The sequence below is a fragment of the Pygoscelis adeliae genome, unplaced genomic scaffold, assembly GCF_000699105.1.
Source record: "Pygoscelis adeliae isolate BGI_AS28 unplaced genomic scaffold, ASM69910v1 Scaffold610, whole genome shotgun sequence".
Lineage (NCBI taxonomy): Eukaryota > Metazoa > Chordata > Aves > Sphenisciformes > Spheniscidae > Pygoscelis > Pygoscelis adeliae.
In genome coordinates this window covers 880,000-899,773 of record NW_008824008.1, presented here as the reverse complement: position 1 = coordinate 899,773, position 19,774 = coordinate 880,000, and the positions used below count along the sequence as shown (strand labels likewise).

The window sequence follows — 19,774 nt, the reverse complement described above, 5'->3', positions numbered from 1 at the left end:
ACTGCATTACTGTGAAACTGTTGCTACAATCTAATACCAAATGAAGAAACAAAGAAAAAGGGGACTAAAATTCATGCCTACTTTCTGCTTAACACCTACCCCTACCTAGGTCAATCTCCCACTACTGCTGAATATGGTTCCTTTCATCTCCTACAAGACAGGAGAGCAAAGAAAGGGGATTGCTGCCTAGGAAAACACTGGGGCTTTTGGGACAGGCACAGTAGGCATTACAAATAAGTATCCCTAAAACAGTCATAGCTTCAAATTTTCTGACGTTTGCATTCAGGCAGCTACTTCCAAATCAGTACAACTGAGAATCCAATTACCACTCTGTTAAAGAAAATATTAGCAATTTAAGTGTTCAGTTCCTAAAGAGCCTTTCAAAATTTCCTTCCTTACCCTTACACATAACACCAACTAGGAGGACTGAACCCAAATATGAAACAGAAATAGCTTATCTCCTTGAGCTGCACAATGCTCTGCCAAATCCCACAACTCCAAGTCCATCATCAAATGCTTTTTTTGATGCATTTCATCTTATTTTCACTCTTTTAGATATTGACTTCTAAAAGCTTAATTGGGGACGGGGAAGGAGCATCCAGAAAGATGATGAATCACATCACCTTCAGTCAGTTTTGGAAAGACAGTCTAGGAGTTCTGCCGGGTGTGTGAAATAACCCCATTGAGCAATAACACCCAGCTCTAAGCAGTCTGCAACTGTGTCTGCATTGACTGACAAGTCAATAGCAAGAGTCTACTCCCTATTCCAAACAATTCATACCCTTTCTTGGCCATTGTGTAACATAAGTATCTGTATGTGCCAAGTCCAGACTCACAGAAGTTACAGCAGCATAGAGAACGAGTTGCTTTATTATGAGTAAAGCAACAATGTTACTTAAATATTTATTTTTATATAAGCCTAAACCAAAACAAATCATTTTCTCCTTTGTCAGCAGCTTAAATTGTTGTCTTTCAGCCTGTGACACTACAGGATAGACTAACCCAGATATATCTTCATGGAAACTAACAGAAATGTAGCATCAGCACCTTCTTTCTGCAAGACACCACCACCACCTCACACACTCCACAGGAAAAAGCTCCAAGTACAGGAAAGAAATCTTACTCTTCAGTGTCTCATTATGACACCCTGCCACGTTAACTCAAATGCAGATTCAGTCAAACTATCAAGTCTGAAGTTGCAATATTAAACAAAAGCAAATCTAAACTTACCTGACTTTGAGGTACTTCATGGTCAGCTCCCCAAAAGAGTGCCATACCGAGAGAATAAATATGGACCTGTCATAAGACACAAGACATTTGTCAACTCATTGAACAGGACTGGAAATGCAAAGCAGAACTTTAAAGTAGAGCAACTAACTTAACAGCATTTTGCCTATATATATTCCTGGTGTTTAAGCTCAGTTGTCTTTCAAACTGTTCTCCTTTGCCATGAGGGTCAGGGAAGCAAATCCTACTGCTACGAAAGGTACTGCATCTAACCAGTGCCCCTTTGTCTTCTCTGTTCAATTTCAAGTTTTCATCTCACATTGAAGCCAGAAGCACATGTAATCCATGCGATCAGCCTGGTGTGGGGTACAGACTGCATGGTTGTGTCCAAGGATCCTTAAAACTTTAGTCTGAAGGCAAGGCAGACCTTAGCAGGACTCAAACAGCGGGCTACTACTGTCAAGAGATCCCTAAGATTGGGATCAAAGGAAAAAAAGGAACAAACAGCAGTCACCTTAGTTTTAAGATACAAATACACTAATCATTACATGTATAATTAACAATTAATATCAACATTAATGACACTAATATCTTTACCATATTAAGCGCATCGGGACAGGGAATAAAACCTTTAAATACTGCAGAATTAAGAGCACAAACACATACTGCCACTGTGGGCGACTGTGAAAACAAAACAGGTAAGTGCAGAAAAAAAGCAGTTTTTCTGGACTGTATAAGTAACATACACTAGTGATGGCTCTTTCTACCAAGTTATTAGTAACATTTGTGCTACTTATAGCCACAAGTTTATTAAATAATTGTGCAGGCAATGAACAACAATTACAGGGACAGTGATAAATTAAAAGCGATTCACTTAAGTCAGCCTCTTCACTAACCAAAAGCAAAACATCTTACTTAAATCCTAGGTATATACATCAAGATCTGTCCAGACCCAGGTACTTCATACACAGATTTTAAAAACTTAGGTGTAAATTTATTGTACAAACGTAGTGGATGAACTGAACAGAACCTATGAAACGATAAAAATAATTTTCTTCTGCTCATACTAAATACGTAGAGTTGTTAAAAATCATATATCTAGAACCAGCTTAACATCATACAAGAGAATTCATCTCTGTACTGAGGAGTCTCTTGGCCAACTCAAGACAACAAAATATATTCTCGAAGACTCAGAAAAAGGATGACGCATAAATGTTTTTATTTTTAGACCAGATTGCTTGAAAGACATTATACCATTACTGCACTGTGCCAGGAATTAACCCCAAAACACAAGTATGATGTATTTTTAGATTTCTATTATAAAACAGAAAAAAATTTCCTTTTTTGGAAGAGCAATACGCAGCTTTGTGACAGAGTAAGGAAGTAATTACTAAATACAATTTTAATAACATGTTGCTTCTAAGTGTTCTTGTAAATTCAACGTGCTTTATTAATATAAAATTGGAATTCAACGTACTCAGAGAAGCACTCCAATCCTAAACTTCTGCCACTTAAATCTTGGGGGATGGTCTCTGTCTAGCACAGCATATGAGTCAGTGCACGACAGAAAGGTTTCCATCAGTATAGGGCAGCGATATACCAGATACTGCTGACACATGGTTACTCACTAGTACAGTTCAGTCCAGCTGACTGATACTAAAGACGAAGGAACAGGGTCAGCTGGTGTGCATTCAGACACAGATGTGCAAGAAAGAAATTCAGGTAGAGAAAAAACAGAGAAATGATGTTTTTCTTTGTGATAAAGCTGGAACAGAACCATGGAGAATTTCTTTGCAGTCTTGCTCAGAAGGGAAAAAAGGAGGCAAATTTTGTTGCCAGCAGCATGTTCTGGCAGGGCTGCAGCAGTGTTGTACACAGGTGCAGATGAAACACAGCTTTATGCTAGACGCAAATAGGTAGCCAGCACTGTGTACCTAAGAAGGGCTCACCCATCAGCCTCCTCTCCCAGAAAGCAAGCACTGGCCACCAAAGTAAGGTCTCTCTGTTCCGTGCAAAGAATAGAATAGGACAGAAGTCACAGACAAGCATCAAGGGTTCTCAGTTAATACAACTGCCCCATTCAACCAGAAACCTTATCTTTCAAATACTGAGAAAATTATTCCGTAACTGGTTTATTACCCATTACCCTTTCAACTGAAATACTAGAAATTCTTCCTTACATATCCAGATATACCACAGCTATATAGAAAAAGATTAATATACTTTCAGGGTAATAATGCATGCAAAAAAACTTTTTCAGAAAAAAAAAAAACACACACCTACACAAAAACAAACAAAAAAAAGCCCCCCAACCCCTCCCATCCCCTAAAAATGCAAGAACAGCACTTAAGTCTATTATCAAAATTGTTAATTCTGATCAGAGAAGTGGTCATGGTCCTAAGTCTGTAGGTGTTCAAGAAGCGTTTGGACAACGTTCTTAGATATATGATTTAATTTTTGGGTTGTCCTCTGTGGAGTCTGGAGTTGGACTCGATGATCCTCGTGGGTCCCTTCCAACTCAGGATGTTCTATCATTCTATGATTCTAAGCTTCAACATAATAGAAGATATTTCCAAAACTGAGAAGTGCATCATCCTCAACAAAAATATTATTGTACAACCATGCAATCAGACCTCTAAATTAAAACATGCTACCCTACTAATCTATCTGAAAACAGCTTTCAAAATGAAAGCAAAGTGAAACAGTGTGTGAAGCGCTACTCCATCAACTCCATCAATGGTATTTCAAGCTTTATATTAACTCAAGGAGGTTTTCCAAGTACAGCATTTCAAAGTTACCTGCATGCCACTACTACATAGAAAGCAAAAATATATCCACTACATATCAATTAAACTCAGATTTTAACATAATGCCTGCACACATATCATGCAACTCTCTCCTACTTCATAGACCTTAACTTCAAAAATCAGATAGTCAGATTTCTGCTTGACTGGTGTTTGACCATTCCCCTTACAAATGTCTAACTGCTTATTATAGTTTGACAGCCTTAGGTTGTGCCAAATAGTCAGGAGAGGGGGGGGAAAAAAAATAAAAAATAAAAAAATAAAATTGCACAACAGTCTGTTTACAAGATCATCACTGCTTGAGGTTCGTGCAGCATTATGTCAAGTTCCTTACATAAGGGAGAATTCCAGAACGAAAACTAGGCAAAAACCATGTATTGAAAAATTGCGTTGTAAAAACCCAAGAATTTTGCTAATTTCAAATGATCAGTAATTCGTGTTTTTGTACAATACTACCTAATAAGCATTCATATTTAAAAGACCCTTCTCCCTCTCCAGATGAGGTAACCTTTGATTTAGAGGCACATAACATCCATCTCTTGAAAATGAAAGCATTTACTAAGAAATTCTAGTTATTTTTAATTATGATACTTTTAATATTTCCCACAATATATAAATCAACATCAAATTCATTTCCCAAATTAATCTTTCATTAAAATTGAGTGATTTGCTTACTCTATTTCCAATAAGCTTGCAGTTACCTTGGACTTATTTTGTGTTCAAATTGACTGGGTGTCCTGGAATCAAAAGAGTATTAATTGACTATCATTTTTTTCTAATATTTATCCTTGAATATACTGTTATTTTGTGTTAGCAAGTAAAGACATAACTCGAGACAAATGCAACCCTGTCACTGTCTGTTACAAGGCCTTAAGAAACAAGATGTTTTTCTGCCTTCAGCAGCTTTCAGACACGGTCCGATTTCAGAACAACAACCAAAAAGGAAAACACCGAAGATTTCCAGTAAATTAATTCAGTGAACGACAGCAAGTTGTGACCAAAAAAAAAAAAAGTTTAAATATGTTAAAAGTTACCAGAGTCAGCATGTGCAAAGCAAGATCTAAGAAACATGAAGTCAACGTACGAAGACAAATAACCAGTGTGCCATCCAACACACAGTTTAATACAAATGTAAAGGGAAACAGTCAAAAAAAGAAGGATGCACATATAAGTTATTTATCAGCCCTACTAACTTCAGCTAATAAAGCCATGATAGGACAGAAGTTGTTGTACAAAGCTATGTTTCAGGTAGCTTTCTCCTTCCATATAAGCAAGTAAGCAAATAAACCCAAGAGGACTGATATGTTTGAAGCATTTTGCACAAATATACTACACTGTGTAGTTCCCAATCGGGGGATTACAGACCAGTATTACAGATACTCCAGTCTTTTTTTTTTCCTGATGCATTATCAAAGATTATTTTACATATACTGGTATATACCATTGCCATCGTGAAAAGACTTCAATTCTTTTTACACAATGGTACATTTCTAAGAATTCAACTGGAGGGTCTCACATGAGCGAACGTAGGATGAGTAACTCACAGATCCCATCTTCAGATTATGGCTGTCCTTCACTGCACCCAGACACGACTACCACACTGGGTGAACAGCTATGTGATTTATCCACAAGGTTTTAAACTGAGAACAAGAATGGTAGCAGCAAGTTTTCTTCAAATGTTTTTGTACCATCTCAGCCTATCAGAACAGTTAATTTTTCCCCTCAGTGTGTGCAAAACACACGCAGAAATCAAACAGAGTTCAAACACAAAACAGGTTAATTCATCTCAAGCCCAAAGCCTGAAGCCTCAACCTAATGCTAAAGCTGAATACCACAAGCTGGTTTTATTTAGTTTATACATGACTGTATGAGTAATTTGCTTATGTAAAGCCAAAGCATGTCTATTTCCACATCCAATTGTTTCCCAATGAAAACAGCAACACAGTTGCTGCAGCCTAGAGTCTCAATTTTGTCATCACCTTCCAGCAAGCAAGGTTATACTGGTATAGTGAAATAAATTCACACAGCCGTAATCAGAGAGCATTAATCAGCGCTGCATATGTGCAGAATGCCAGCATTTGGTCATCGCCTATTGATATGCTCTGTGCTGGAGTTTACAGGCCACAGTGGTCCCTCTGAGTATTTCCTTCCAAAAGATTAAGATAAAGAAACATCACAGCATGGCTTTTAATAGTAACAGTTCTCTATTTATTTCCAAAAGAAAAAAGTAACATACTGAATGAATACTGGCACAGAACAAAGAATGCAATCAGCTCTGATGAAGGTCACAAACATGTAATTTCAAAACTTTTTTCTGGTGTTTTTAAAGGCCTGTTTTGTATATTAACTTCAGAGTTGGCACTAGAGGTAACATTATTGTCTTCAACAGTGTTGTCTCTCTTGAAAGAAGATAAAGAATTCCAACAGTACGACCACAGAGCTTGTCAGCTGCATCCTACATAATGCGATCTCGAATTCACATTGATGTCAGTGTTATTTTTACTTCTCTATTAAAACTTTCAACCTAGGTTGCTAATTGCTTATAATTTTGTCATAAAGTTATATACATATTTTATTATACCATTAATTTTTACTATACTGCAGGGCAAGAAGGATGTCTAAAGGGCTTGCGAGTAACTGAGGAAACGGTGATTTTTGGTGATGTAGTCCTAAATAAAACTGACTATATACAAGGTTTAAAAGAAAAAAAGCTGCAAACCAAAATACTCAACACAGAAAAACATGTTTTAATAGTCCTTGTGCACACAACAGCAATCGATGCCAATACCGGTTTCCTCTGGAGTAAGAGCACGCTGATGTTCTTCCTGGAGGAAGACTGCCAAATGTCATAATTGTTCCCAGATTACAACACTGGCTGCGGCTAGCCTCCTTCTCTAAGGATTATCGATCCAGAGAAGCCAAGGAGATAGAAATAGAGCTCAGCTTCCTTCTTACTCCCACCTCTAAATGTCTTTGACTAGGCCAAGGGAATGGTTTTCTGAGGAAAACGTTACCATTTGCAACAAACTATTGTTAAGAAAACATTTGAGAAGCTAGTCATTTTGACTGTGTGTATCAATGACCTGGAGGAGATAACATATACAAACCGTACCTGAACATTTACCCTTGGGGAAGAGTTAAAAAAGGAAGGTGGAAAGGAACAATTTTGCACACAACTGAGGAATACTCATGTTAATTAAAACAAACTTTTTCTTCTGAGATGAGTGTAGGAATATCCCATTTTTTGAAGCCCTGGACTGCTTGAGTAATTCCTTTGCTTACCTCTCAGATGCATTTTGCCAAAAAAATTTAAAAAAATTAAAATTGTTGATGTCACTGAAGTCTTTTAGAAAAAGAAGGTGAAGTGTTGCTTACTACTAGTTCAATGGTCAGTTATTATGTGCAGCCATTGCCCAAGTATGGCTGTCAGTAGCACACACGTGACAGGGACCTGCACACAGACACTTCTTCATAAGTGCATACAACCATAATCGCTATTCCACTTTTACGGACAAAAACAAAGTAGGAGGATCCCTCCCCCTCACACAAAAGAAATCAACAATTACACATACAAATCAAGAACCACAGGGAGACAAAAAGAACAGTTTAAAGCTATTTTGTGAAGGGATCAACAGCAAAAGACAACAGCTGTCTGCCAAGGACAAGGTACTGTACCTTTTCAACGTCTGACAGAGATGATAGAGAATGGTTCTGCAGAACCTCCGGCGCTGTGAACGCTCGCAGGTCTTGTTGGGAGACATTTGCATCGGTAAATGATACACTGCCAGATGGAAGCAACAGGAGAGACCATGGAGAAACGATGAATCCCAGAGCAGTAGGTTCAGCTGTATTTGAAAAGAAAAAAAAACCAAGCCTGAAATCAAAGCAACATTGTTTGATGCCCTTGCTTGATGTTATTTTGTTTGCTCAAAGATATGTTTAATATCAGCCTACATATTATTAATGGAATAGATTCATACTTCCTTTTCCACCTGTGGTACTTCATAACCATGACCACCACCTCAATTTTAATCACACTAAGGAGTAATACTTATCTTTCTTGACTATTCTTTGCTATTATTCATACCAGCAAGCTCAGGAAGAGCCACTAAAACACTCACAAGTTCTCCTGTCCTCAGGTTATTTCATTTATGTTACAGTCAACATATAAAATGATCACATACATAATTCCTACAATAAGAATGTAGTTAACTGCTATACTGCTATAGGACTCCTGCAGCAGTAATGATCTGAAAAGAGAAGACAAAGTTAGTAGAGAGAGGAAATACTCCTTGTTAGAGTAGCTGATAGAACTGGACAAAACAGAAAAGTTTTGCGGCACAGAAGTCCTTTTTAGCCTAAAGAAAACAAAATATTTCAAAAGTGAAAAAGAAAAGAATAATTCTAGGCAGCAGTGGAAGTGGGCAAAGAATAAACCTGAAACCTTAGTAAGATCGCCCATTCAAACCCTGTGAATAATACTTGAAAATAGCAAAAGAAGCACTGAAATCGGAGAACCAAAAGTGACAAAGAAAGCTTCCTACACCATGAATACGCAACTTGCCAGCTAGGTTTTTGATGTCTGATAATACTGCTGTCAAACTTCTGGCCACAGACCTACTAAAAAAAAAAGGGGGTGGGGGGGGGAGAAACAGGCCGCATGCACGGGGGAAGGTGTTAAACCCCAAAAATCTACCTTGAAAGTAAAACTTAACTAAGGCAGGAAAAAGACAGACCATTTCCTTGAGTCAAAATATTTTTTTCTACACCTCAAACAGTAAATCAGCTCAATTTCACTGAAGCTTTTATCTAAGTAAAAATAAAAGTTAACTGTTATTTTTTCATAGGCAAAGAGGCAGCTGGTCTGTTTTCTGCTACATGATATATCAAAGATCTGAGGAAACACACATTTGAAGGATAAATCTTTCTTTTCCCTCTATGTAGTAAGCAACAGCAGCAGAATAATAATTTCCTCCTTCAGCTCCACCACTAACAACATTTTCCACTCTCCTATCAGCTCAGGATGTTCCTACACTGCTGGTTCCTAGCCTGTTCAATTATCTTGTAATCTAGAATATTTCTAATCTCCTAGGAAATGTATTAAATTACTGCTTGCAGGTATCAGATGTAAAAGGATCTACCAAGTAAGTCCTTTAATTTCTTCAACTCCCCTTCCTCCAAAAGAAGCTAAGAAATTGCTTTTAGACTTTCCACATTCTGCGATACCAAAGAGAAACTATATTAATAACTTGGTAGTACAATTATCCAGAAAAACGTTCCCAATGTCCAGATCCTGAAGCTCAGAAAGTTTCCCCTCCTACCAATGTGTGCAAGAGATATCATTCAGTAGAGAACCCAATAATTCATTTTTTACTCTAACATACACATTTTTCTGAACACACCTTAAATTGCTCTGCAGAATTTTGGTTTAAAAAGGAAAAGAGACCATTGAGGACAAACATACATTCTAGAAATGGAAAGATCCTACAGAGTCTACTTCAAGTATTTATTTCAAGTTGTTTGATCACCTGAGAACCAAAGGATTTTGTTACAGTTTTTCTAATGGATTTTAAAATGCCAGTGTGTTTTGCTGAAAGCCAGTATGACAAGCTTAGGATTCACAGTGCAGAACTGGTTTCCCCCTGCTCTGCTTTTTATGACATACAAGAGAGGCTCAGTCTTCTTGCCTCAGGGGAGTGTATTTCATTGCTCCAGCTTCCTCCCCTGGATCCAGAAGAAGTAATTGATGGATGGTATCTCTGATCATGTAGGCTAAACCAATTTAAGCTCTCACTCAGAACTACAGAGTTCCCAATGGAAACCAGAGGTCTTCGTCACATAAAAAAAAAAAAGCTCCAAAACATCCTAAAAATACCAAGTACAAAAGCATACATGATGATCTCTCTCTCATACACAGAAGACAAGATCTCAGTGGGCTTTCCTATCCTATTTCATTAAGTAAAATCACAAGGGACAAAGCAATATATGTTACTTGAACCCACCAATGTCAATATAAGCTAAACTAAATAAAACATACGGCTCAACTAACAAGCTATACAAGTATCTTTCTGTTGCTAGACCTCCTCCAGTGTGACTTCAAATACTTCTAAATAATGAATTTATCAAGATGTTATAAAAAAAAAAAAAGTCAAACCAACAACTAAAGAATTGCATTTGCTGAGCTACTTGAACAACATTGTATAAATATGGACAAGAGAAGAAATTCTAAAATTTCGTGCAGACATTAATTACCAATCCTTACACTGCAGTACACATTTTCCCTCTTCCCCACAGCAATCCAATCGACCCCTAGCTACAAAAGATTTAAGCCTGGAATCACTCTCTTTAATGGCCACGACAAAATACCTGCTTGATACAGTAGTAAAAATAATCAATCATGTCCAAGATCATGGTTTCACTGCAGTGTGTAGCAAGACATTTGGCATGAAGCAAACGACATTACCTCTACAGACACCTTCTCTTAGCATAACCAACTTCAAACAAAGAGTTTAGAAATATCTCCTATTGTGAAAAACCCATCAAATATGTACATTTAAAAATAAGAGGAGCTGAAGAAAACTCCCCTATCAAGAACTTTAAACACCATGTATGGCGAAAGTAATGGAAATTTATTTCCATCAACTGAATTTAATAAAATTTTAATTCAGAATGAAAATAACATTATCTGTTCCTCCCAGCCCCAAGAGATGACATTTTGCAAGATACCTCTAACCCCACTTCCTCTGAAAGAAATCAGAACAACTGCTGTTCACTGTTGTGGCAGTAAGTTCAGACGCTAAACAAAAGAAATGTAAAGATGGAAAGACTCTTCCTATTATACGTACATAAGAAAATATTACATTATATAGCAAAGCATTTTAGTTGGCTACCAACTTCCAAAAATAACCCTGCAGGTAACTACTGGATTTTTTCACTAGTTCTGTGTGTATACACCACTGATATAAAAAAATAAACATTTTAAAATATTATAAGATTTCTGCTTAAAAGCCCCAACTCAGGAACCTTAAGTAATGTGGAGGCTTTATCCTTAACTTAACATTTTGAATGACAAAGACTATAAATACATATGAACTCTTCATATTCTGAAACATACTACAGAAACAAGAGTTAATGAGATGGAAACACAATTTAGTTTTAAGAACAATTAAAAAAAACCCCAACACATTTAGCCTGAAGTCTTCCCAATATTAATTTAAACAAACTTTGGAGCATGCATTTGTCCCGTAACAGATGTAGAGGCTGAATTTATTGATCCACGTAAAATACTTCTGTCCACACTCAACAATCTTCATGATATGAAGCAAAGTACAATGAACGCGATTAATTGTAAGTTTAGAAAAAGGCCTGATTTTGCCAACCTCGTTTTGTTGACTTTTTCTTAGCTTCCTCTTTTAGCAGCTTAACTAATATAGCAGATCATTCGGCCTACATCACAACTTTGGGAATCTAATCCACCATCACGAAGGATGAGAATAAAATAACTCATTCTCCATTTCCTTCCTTAAGGCACGCATCGCAAACCAAAATAACTTTCTCAAAGCTCCTACTATGCAGATTTAACCTAAGAAAAATATTTTTAAGTAACTCTACTCTTACCCTTTATGTGTTTGTACCATGGGGAAAAAAAATGTAACAAAGATGCAATGCATCAAATAGCCAGGGACTGTAGGAAAACAACAGAAACTAGTTTCCAGTCATAATATTCATGTCATCTTCTGTTTAGGCTTTCAGAAGAATTTACAAGAGCAGTAAGGGAAACATACTCCCCAAAATACACGGGAAAATGAAACAAACAAACAAACAAAAAGATATTCCAACCCCTCTTTCTAAAAGCACTGGCATTCAGGACATGGGTCCTGGTCAGTTTTATATCCAGTAGGCTTTCAACTGTCCTAGAGCTGCCAGCCTTCTGAGTTAACTCCAGAACTATGCAACGTGGTAACAAAACACTTGTGAGAGCACAGTTTATCAAGCAGTGCCAAGACACAGATAAATAGTGTGGTCTTACTTAAAGTGAGAGAGTGAACTGGTTTTAAATGCAATAAAAACTGAAATAATCTTCAGCTACACACCATCTGCCAAACAAATGAAAGACTTTTAAAACAGTCCTTTACATGGCTTGACAGGATACAAGTAGCCAAAGATGAAAAAAACCCACCACATTATAACAGATAGGAAGTTCAGGTAGAAATTTAAACTGGATCTATTTTACAATATTGATGGCAGGTAATTTTGAATTCCCAAACTACATACACAATTGAAGCTCCTTCAGTTTTGGTTTTTCCTAATTCTCTCTTAGGCCACAGCCACTAGCAAAAATGGTCGGAAGTGATGTACATTTCAGCTCTTTCAGGACACACAAGAAATACCTTAAAAAAGCACAGAACAACCCAAAAACATACACAAGGTTTTCAACACTCGTCTCATCTTTCTCTTCCTTTGCTCTATAGCCCTCACTGAGACAAGTAAGATTTCTCCTAGCACAAAGGAACCTGAACATTTTTATGCTTAGGCCAGGTTGGAGGCAGGCAGACCACCAATGCATCTCTAGACAGGCCAGGATTATGCCAGCACAAGGGACCACTTACGCTGTAAGTCCTATATTCCTTTGAGCTGGTGCAGCATGCCTGGCGTGCAGGGGAAGCAGCATTGCAGCGCTTCTGCTCCCTCTCCCTTGGGCACAAAGGGATAGGACTGAGCAGAGAGCTCTGATGTGATACTGAACCACTTGGAAACCAGCAGCACAGGGAGAAACACTGAGAGGCTAACTGAAATTTACTCTTTCCTGAGAATACTGGAGCAAGAAACAGGGTGAACAATTAGTTGCCGAGATCACCCATGTTGTTCCCGAGATGCTTGCCGGTCAGCATAACACCACACTACACTTTATTGTTACCCTGACCACATCCAGCAGAGAGTTCTGGAAAGACCGCAAGTAGTAACCGAGCCTCACTTTGGAGGGAGTGGGGGGTGGTGTGGTGGTGGAAGTCACCAAAAACCACAAAAGCCTGATCTCTTTCCTTCTCAGCAACCAAAAGATCAAATGTTACCCGAAAGCAGAGGGGGTGGAAATCATTCCTCAACAGTTACTGGTAAAGGTAAAAAACAATAATTTAACACCTGCCAGCAAGGAGTGGCTGGAAAATGTGGAATCCCCCCCCCTTGCATTCTCCCTCTTGTCAACCAAAACAATCCATTTCCCCCTCCATCCCAACTAGGTCTATGACTACTTGGGACCCACCACTAGTTCCCATCAACAAATTTCACACTTTGCCTTCCTTCTTTTCATTACACTTACCCAAGCTAAGCAGATGCAGTAGTAAGACTGTTGACAAGATTTACAATTGTCCAAAATGTGTCCAAAAACACAACTGTCCTTCTTCACATCCACTTTCAGATGGTATCACTTTTCTTTACATAAATCATTTCCCATATACAAATTTGCAAGACAGTCAATTTGTAAAGTCTCTCTTTCTTTGCTCAACCTGCCTTTCTAGTATCAGACTTGTTTTTTCCCCTCCTCTCCTCCCTTCCTTTAAACACGTCTTTAAACATAGGGTCCAACTATTTTCAGAATCTACAATACACGCTTTAGCATAGGAGTGGCCTAAGTGACATATGAAGTCTTTCCCACTTTCAAGTTTTGATAAATCTTTTCCAGTTAAACCTACCAAATTAGAGGGATGCCTGGTTTATAATTCTCAGCAGCAGAGAGCACAGCATGCTCCTTACACTTATATGCTCACATTTGAGATACTTCACTTCAAAGACCTGTTCCTTTGACCTCATGGAGTACTGAGTACAAGATACAGCATGTCTGAAACAGCTGATACACCCTCTCAACAACAAAATAGTTATTGCAGATAATTAAACAGATGTAAGAGAAGGGCAGGTCTGGTATCGGCCTTTTCAAATCTCCAGATTAATCTCAACGTCACTAGTACAACTTATGTCAGATCTGCAACTGAGTACTAGATTGTCTTTCTCCTCCATTTAACAGCTTATAATATGCTGACAAGACAGCTACCAGAGCTGATCTTCTAAATCAGTGATCAGCAACTGGGCATTTCAATCTAATCTTTCATTGCTTATAATGATTGAAATTAATCTGTAAAGTATTTTTAAAAAGTTCAACACCTGCTAGAATTGTAAACACAAATAGGCATAAAAATATACACATTTCTGTATCAGCCACTGAATTAGACATGGTGCGATATGTGATTAACCATGTAAGACATGGATTTTCATTCTGTGCTTCTTTTATTCAGTGCTTTGATGGATGAGAAGACAGACTCACTAAAAGACATACAGAACTTTCATAAATCAAGAAGTCATCAAATCTGTAACAGAAGCTTGTTTGGGGCATTTTTCACTAATTTCCTGAAACTAGTTTAAGTAACTAGCAAGCATTCTCAACTTCAAGCAGACTACCAAAACTCTACCAGGATTACATAAATAAATAAATGGTTACTTGGGCTGGTAATTCCTTTGTTTGTGTGTGGTTGCTGGGCTGGTGCGGGGAGGTTGCCAACAGATGACAATTTAACAGTTGATGATTTCCATGGCCTTTTTATCCCCCTCATGTCAAAACAGTTGGACCATAGACTGTTGAACAATGTGCCTTGTTTTTTTTTTTTTTTTTAAGAAACTTAATATAGAAAACGCTCATCAAAGCTTAGATTTTGTTACAGAACAACATGTTCAGGGACTCCAGAGCTATACAAGAAGGAAGAAAAGAGCATCTCTGAGACTGGTCAGAGCTAGGCATGCTGTGAACTTGCAGAAGCTAAAAGCTTGTCTCATTGCCCTCTGCCCAGGAGTGATTGGTCAGTTCTGAAAAATTTTGGAAACTCACCCTCTGCCATAGAATAGCTCTTCCATGCTGTATGCTAGGTCTGAAATTTGACCAAGGAAAACAGGATCTCTCTAGGATCCCCCATTTGCTACAAGTCCTCCACAAATAAAGAACAAAATTGAGTCAGATAAGCCTACAGGAACCTCTGCATTCTCTGTTCCTGCATCTCTGCAACACATCTTTACAAGCCAGCACAGAAACTGATATTCAAGATGACCAAAAAAGGTTTCTAGATTGTTTCCTTAGTGAAGTCAAATCCTCATTAAAGACTGTCTGGTTATCCTAATCTTGCTGGGAGGAATTAGATTGCTTTTGTCAACCTTAGCTACATAGTAAAGCTCTTTCATTTGGGTGTCTCTTGAAGTACATTTTACCACAGGGCTATATCCCAGGTTAATTAATAGCATGCAACTGAAAACAGTTTGCTGAACTAGCAGAAAAACAACTCAATAAAACAGCTTTATCTTCAAGAAGAGACAGATTCTTCTGGCACTGATTTTATCTGAATTTGTGTTTTGGTCTTCACTGATAGGAAGTAAGACCAGAAACTTCTGCCACCTTAGCCAGTCTTGGCTGGCAAACATTCCCCTACCTTAAAAGCACATACCAGAAGTCCTGGGGCAGATTTCCATTTTGTGTTCTCATCTTTCAGTACTTGTCCCTCTGAAGGAGGGCTGACTGCGTTCTCATTCTCAATGCTTGCATGCAGCCTTCATAACAATTACAACAACTCTTTTCTGCACTAAACTTAGGCCAAGAAAGGGTGAGCTCTTATTTTCAGTGGAAACTTCCTTCTTGAAAATAATCTAGACCTAGGAGAATGTCTTAAGTGGTTTCACTACCATATACTCATGCTACTGTGATCTTTCAGGTGGATTTCAAGATGGAGCTCAATGTGTTGATTCCTGTAAAGTGTACAAGAGTAAACCTCTAATGATTCAAGATCTCCCTCTAGTCAAGATCTCACTTGGTCTCAACAACCTGCCCTCTTAAAAAAAAAAAAAAAAAAAAATCATTCTTCTGATTCTCTCTGAGAGACAACAAAGAGAGAAAGAAAGAGGAAAGAAGATGCCAGCTTTCCCTTTCTTGCAATACAAGAAGCAGAGGGACAGGACAGTCGGTCAAATTGCAACAATAAACTCAGCATTCCTAATAGGGAATTACCACTCATGGGCTGTGAGCTCTCTGGTAAAGTGGAAAAGGGAAATTTGTATGGGATATCAAAACTACCCATAATTTGCAAACCAAAAAATATTTTGGAGAAGTTGATAAAATTTTATGTTTAGAATGCTAAGTCAAGCTTGATCAGAAATCAAACACCGTATGGTAGTTTCTGCCCACATCTGCCTTCTTTGGAATCTTTGTGAACCTTCTTTGGAGTCTTTGTGAAGTATCCAACAACTTTCAGAGGTTGTGCAATGTACGAGACAGACCTAGTGTCTGACTTGACAGATTGTCTAAACCAAATCTTAAAAAAAAAACAAAACCCCAAAACAAATTAAATGTTGAATCTTGATGAAATTGTAAGCCAAACACATGCAAAAAATACAATAGATTTTGCCCTCAATAATGAAGATGTGCTCCCTGCATAGTAATGTGGCAAAACAATGGCTATTTTCAAAGTGTGAGCTTTTGATTTTTCCTGAATAAAACTGAATAAGCTTAGATATGCATGCTTAGGTATAAGGAGATGATCCCCATAAATTTGCTGAAATACTAAGATGCATCGTGGGAACATATACTCTATCTGAGGCCAGGTTAAAGATGTCACGAAAGTTCAATATTTGAGTTAAGCTTTTATTGCTATAAAAAGCAAAAAAGGGGGGGAAGGGCCTTAAGGATTTGCAGATTTTTGAAGAAAAGAAAGGAAAACTTAAGGAAGAGGAAGGACCTAGTGCTAAAACATATAATTATTAGCAGTATTGCAGATGCTCAACTTAGAGCCTACGAAGTTGGGGGGATGGGGGAGAAGAGATACTTACTTCTGCTCCTTTAAAGTACAAAAAGCCACCACATTCCTCTCAGTAGCTATATATATCTTGCTAATTGCATTCTGGGGAATGATACCTAGCCCTCTGGTCAAGTTCTCAGTCGCTCACCTTTGCCTCACTTGAGGCTAAATTCATGACTGCACTGTACTGTACCCATTTCTATGTCCCCTTCAGGACCAAAATGCTCCAATCATCTCAGGCTCATTTATCATTTTTTCTATGTTTCTATCTCATTTCAATGAGTCTAAAATAACGCAAAGACTCTGTGATAGCTTCCTACCAAAGTGAAGTTGTCACCACACGAAAATGAATGTGCCACAGGTCCTGATAGAACATGAAGTGATGGTTGAAAACATCCTTCGGGCTGGGGTGCAGCTAGGCACTTTTCCCAAAGGTAACCTAGGAGCAAGTTATTATTTGGGTTTAGAGCCTAGGACAAGCAAGGGAGTTTACTTATATGACACACAAACATAACCAAGATGTTTCCAGTTCTGTATATAGGAGTCTTTAAAAATGCTTACCTTTTCTGAATAGTTCTTGAAGGCTCTCTGCACTTTGATTCAAAATAGCCCATATTTCCTCTTCTTGCAATGGCCCCCCTCGAACCTCCAGAGCCTCTGCCAGTGAGACATGCATGTTACCTGTGAAATGAGACAGACTGATGTAAGAATACATAAGAGTTATTTTCTCCTTGCATGTAGTACTCAAGTAGTAATAACCCATGTTCGACTCTGTCACAAAAAATCTCTAACATTAATAGAACCCATCAAATATAAATACTACAAAACATTCACCATGACGATAAAGAACTTTGAGCACCTGCTATTATGAAGAAGAAAAACTTGGGTTAAGACAACAATGATCCATATTAATATTGTAGGCTACTAAATCAATAAACTCAACAAGCTGGCATTAGTCCATATGCTATGGGCAAGAGTTTGCTCTGTTTAAAAAAAATAATGACAGAATGATTAGTAGTTACAGGTTTATTAACGTAAATCAGCTATTAACATTATTTTGACAGGTTTAAGTCAGTCAAGCTGCTGTCAGGAAAGGAAGCTGCTCTTCCAATATATTTTCACAGGGCTGTCTATATTATCTCATGACCAAATAATAAGAAGCACTGCCTGCAAACATGCAAGCAAGCAAGCTAGATGTGAAACTGATAGCTAGCTGTGGAACTGATAGTTACCTCCTTTGTTCAGCTTCTTCATACGTTTAAGAAAACAAAGCAAAACCATTAGCGGTGCTCTATGTATTACACCCCCAGAAAACAAAGACTTTCATCTCCAGCTAAAAGAGGTCAGGCCTTAGTATTTTTTTCAAAAGAGTTAAACCATTTTCACCATACCACAATATGACATTCAGTTGTCCAAAACCAAAACCATTTTGAAAACTGAAGAACACATCCCTAAATATTCTGGCAAAGTCAAAGCTTCATCATTTTGGTAAGCTCAGGAGCAAGTAAGTCATGTGTCTGATTAATTACTTCAGCTTTCTATGGACACTAAGTGTTCTCAGATTGAGCACTCACGTCAATTTACATTTCTGATTGAGATGCAGCTGCAGTCGCTTCTCTCTCTGCTTCTCTCCAAAGCCCAAAGAATAAAATCTTGAGGCAGTGAGCTGCAGTAAGAGCCTAAGGTATATCATCAATCATCAGTGATGACTTTGTTACATCTCAAAGGCTCCAAAGTTGCTGCTGGAAATGGAAAAGACAGTTCCACAAGCAATGCATGTTGAGGTGAGTAACTGATATCAACAGCTTTAAATGACCCAACAGTACTGCTGGAGGTTCCTCCCCCTCCCTTCCAATCAACTAGCCGGAGCCTCCATGTTTTTTTACTTCCAGATAACCAGGCTCATACCCATATAATGGCAATATAAAAGACTGAATATCCTGCAGTTTCTAGCAAAAACCATGGGCTTTGATGATACTTGCTGAAGTACTACCCAGAGCCTTTTCAGCTAGAATTCTATACTGTGCTATTGAAAAATTAAATATTTTTAAAAATTAAATATTCTTGGCTGCATTTCATCACAGGCAGCTTATTTTTCCTTACTTCACAGCTTGCCAGTTTTTAGTATTCAATTATTCTGCATATTTACTAAGCCAGATATATTTTCAACAATTAATGTTCAATAGTCATCATCAAAAGATAATGGAAGGGAAAACAGATCCAGACCACATTTAAAAGAAAGACGAAATCTGAATCCTTGTAGAGAAAAATAAATACACCATTCAAAATGGAAAGCTAGGGACCAATACAGACTTGTAATAAATGGATGGAAAGGCAGAGATAAACATGTTTCTACTCAGTATGAGATTCACATACACCTGGCACAGAGTGTCTGGTCTATCATCCGTACCAGGGAATTTTGTGATTTCATGGCACTGTCTCAAATTTCAGTATGCACATCTAGAATCAAACTGGATTACTCAGATTAAAAGATCTCATCTTCTCCTAGGGACTAAAAATATATGATCTGCAAATGAAAACTTTTTGTGCTAAATATTCTAAAGGAAGTATGCTGAGCATAACACCACCAACAAAAATCACCCAAAAAAATCCTTTTCTGCAACTGCCCTTTTCCCCATCCTGCAAAATCCTGATTCCTTTCTGCTGTGATTAAATAATAGTGTGGACTGTTCTGTAGCAGATATAAGCCGATTCCCTATTTAACATCACTACAGAGACCATAAGCATGTCTGCTCAAACTCCCAAACAGTAAAAGAATCCTACAGAAAACAATTTCTTGATCACAGTAAGAAGTGTATGAATATCCACCTGGCCACACAGGCCTCAGCTGTAGCAGTGCAAGCGACAAGATCTGCTTGTGTATTACAGATAGCAGTAGTTTGACAAATAAAAACA

At 37.9% G+C, this 19,774-nt stretch overlaps 1 protein-coding gene across 1 annotated transcript in view; it reads right to left on the bottom strand.

Annotated features, from left to right (window-relative positions):
* The window catches only part of PTPN13 (protein tyrosine phosphatase, non-receptor type 13 (APO-1/CD95 (Fas)-associated phosphatase)), a 98,573-nt gene extending 81,039 nt beyond the window's left edge, over window positions 1-17,534 (bottom strand). The window contains exons 1-4 of the mRNA XM_009326069.1: window positions 17,420-17,534; window positions 12,996-13,004; window positions 7,707-7,876; window positions 1,231-1,296 (exon numbers count right to left, since the gene is read on the bottom strand). Of these exons, the coding sequence (XP_009324344.1) occupies window positions 1,231-1,296; window positions 7,707-7,876; window positions 12,996-13,004; window positions 17,420-17,534 (360 nt within the window). The remainder of the gene's footprint in view (window positions 1-1,230; window positions 1,297-7,706; window positions 7,877-12,995; window positions 13,005-17,419) is intronic.
* Window positions 17,535-19,774: the final 2,240 nt, after the last annotated feature.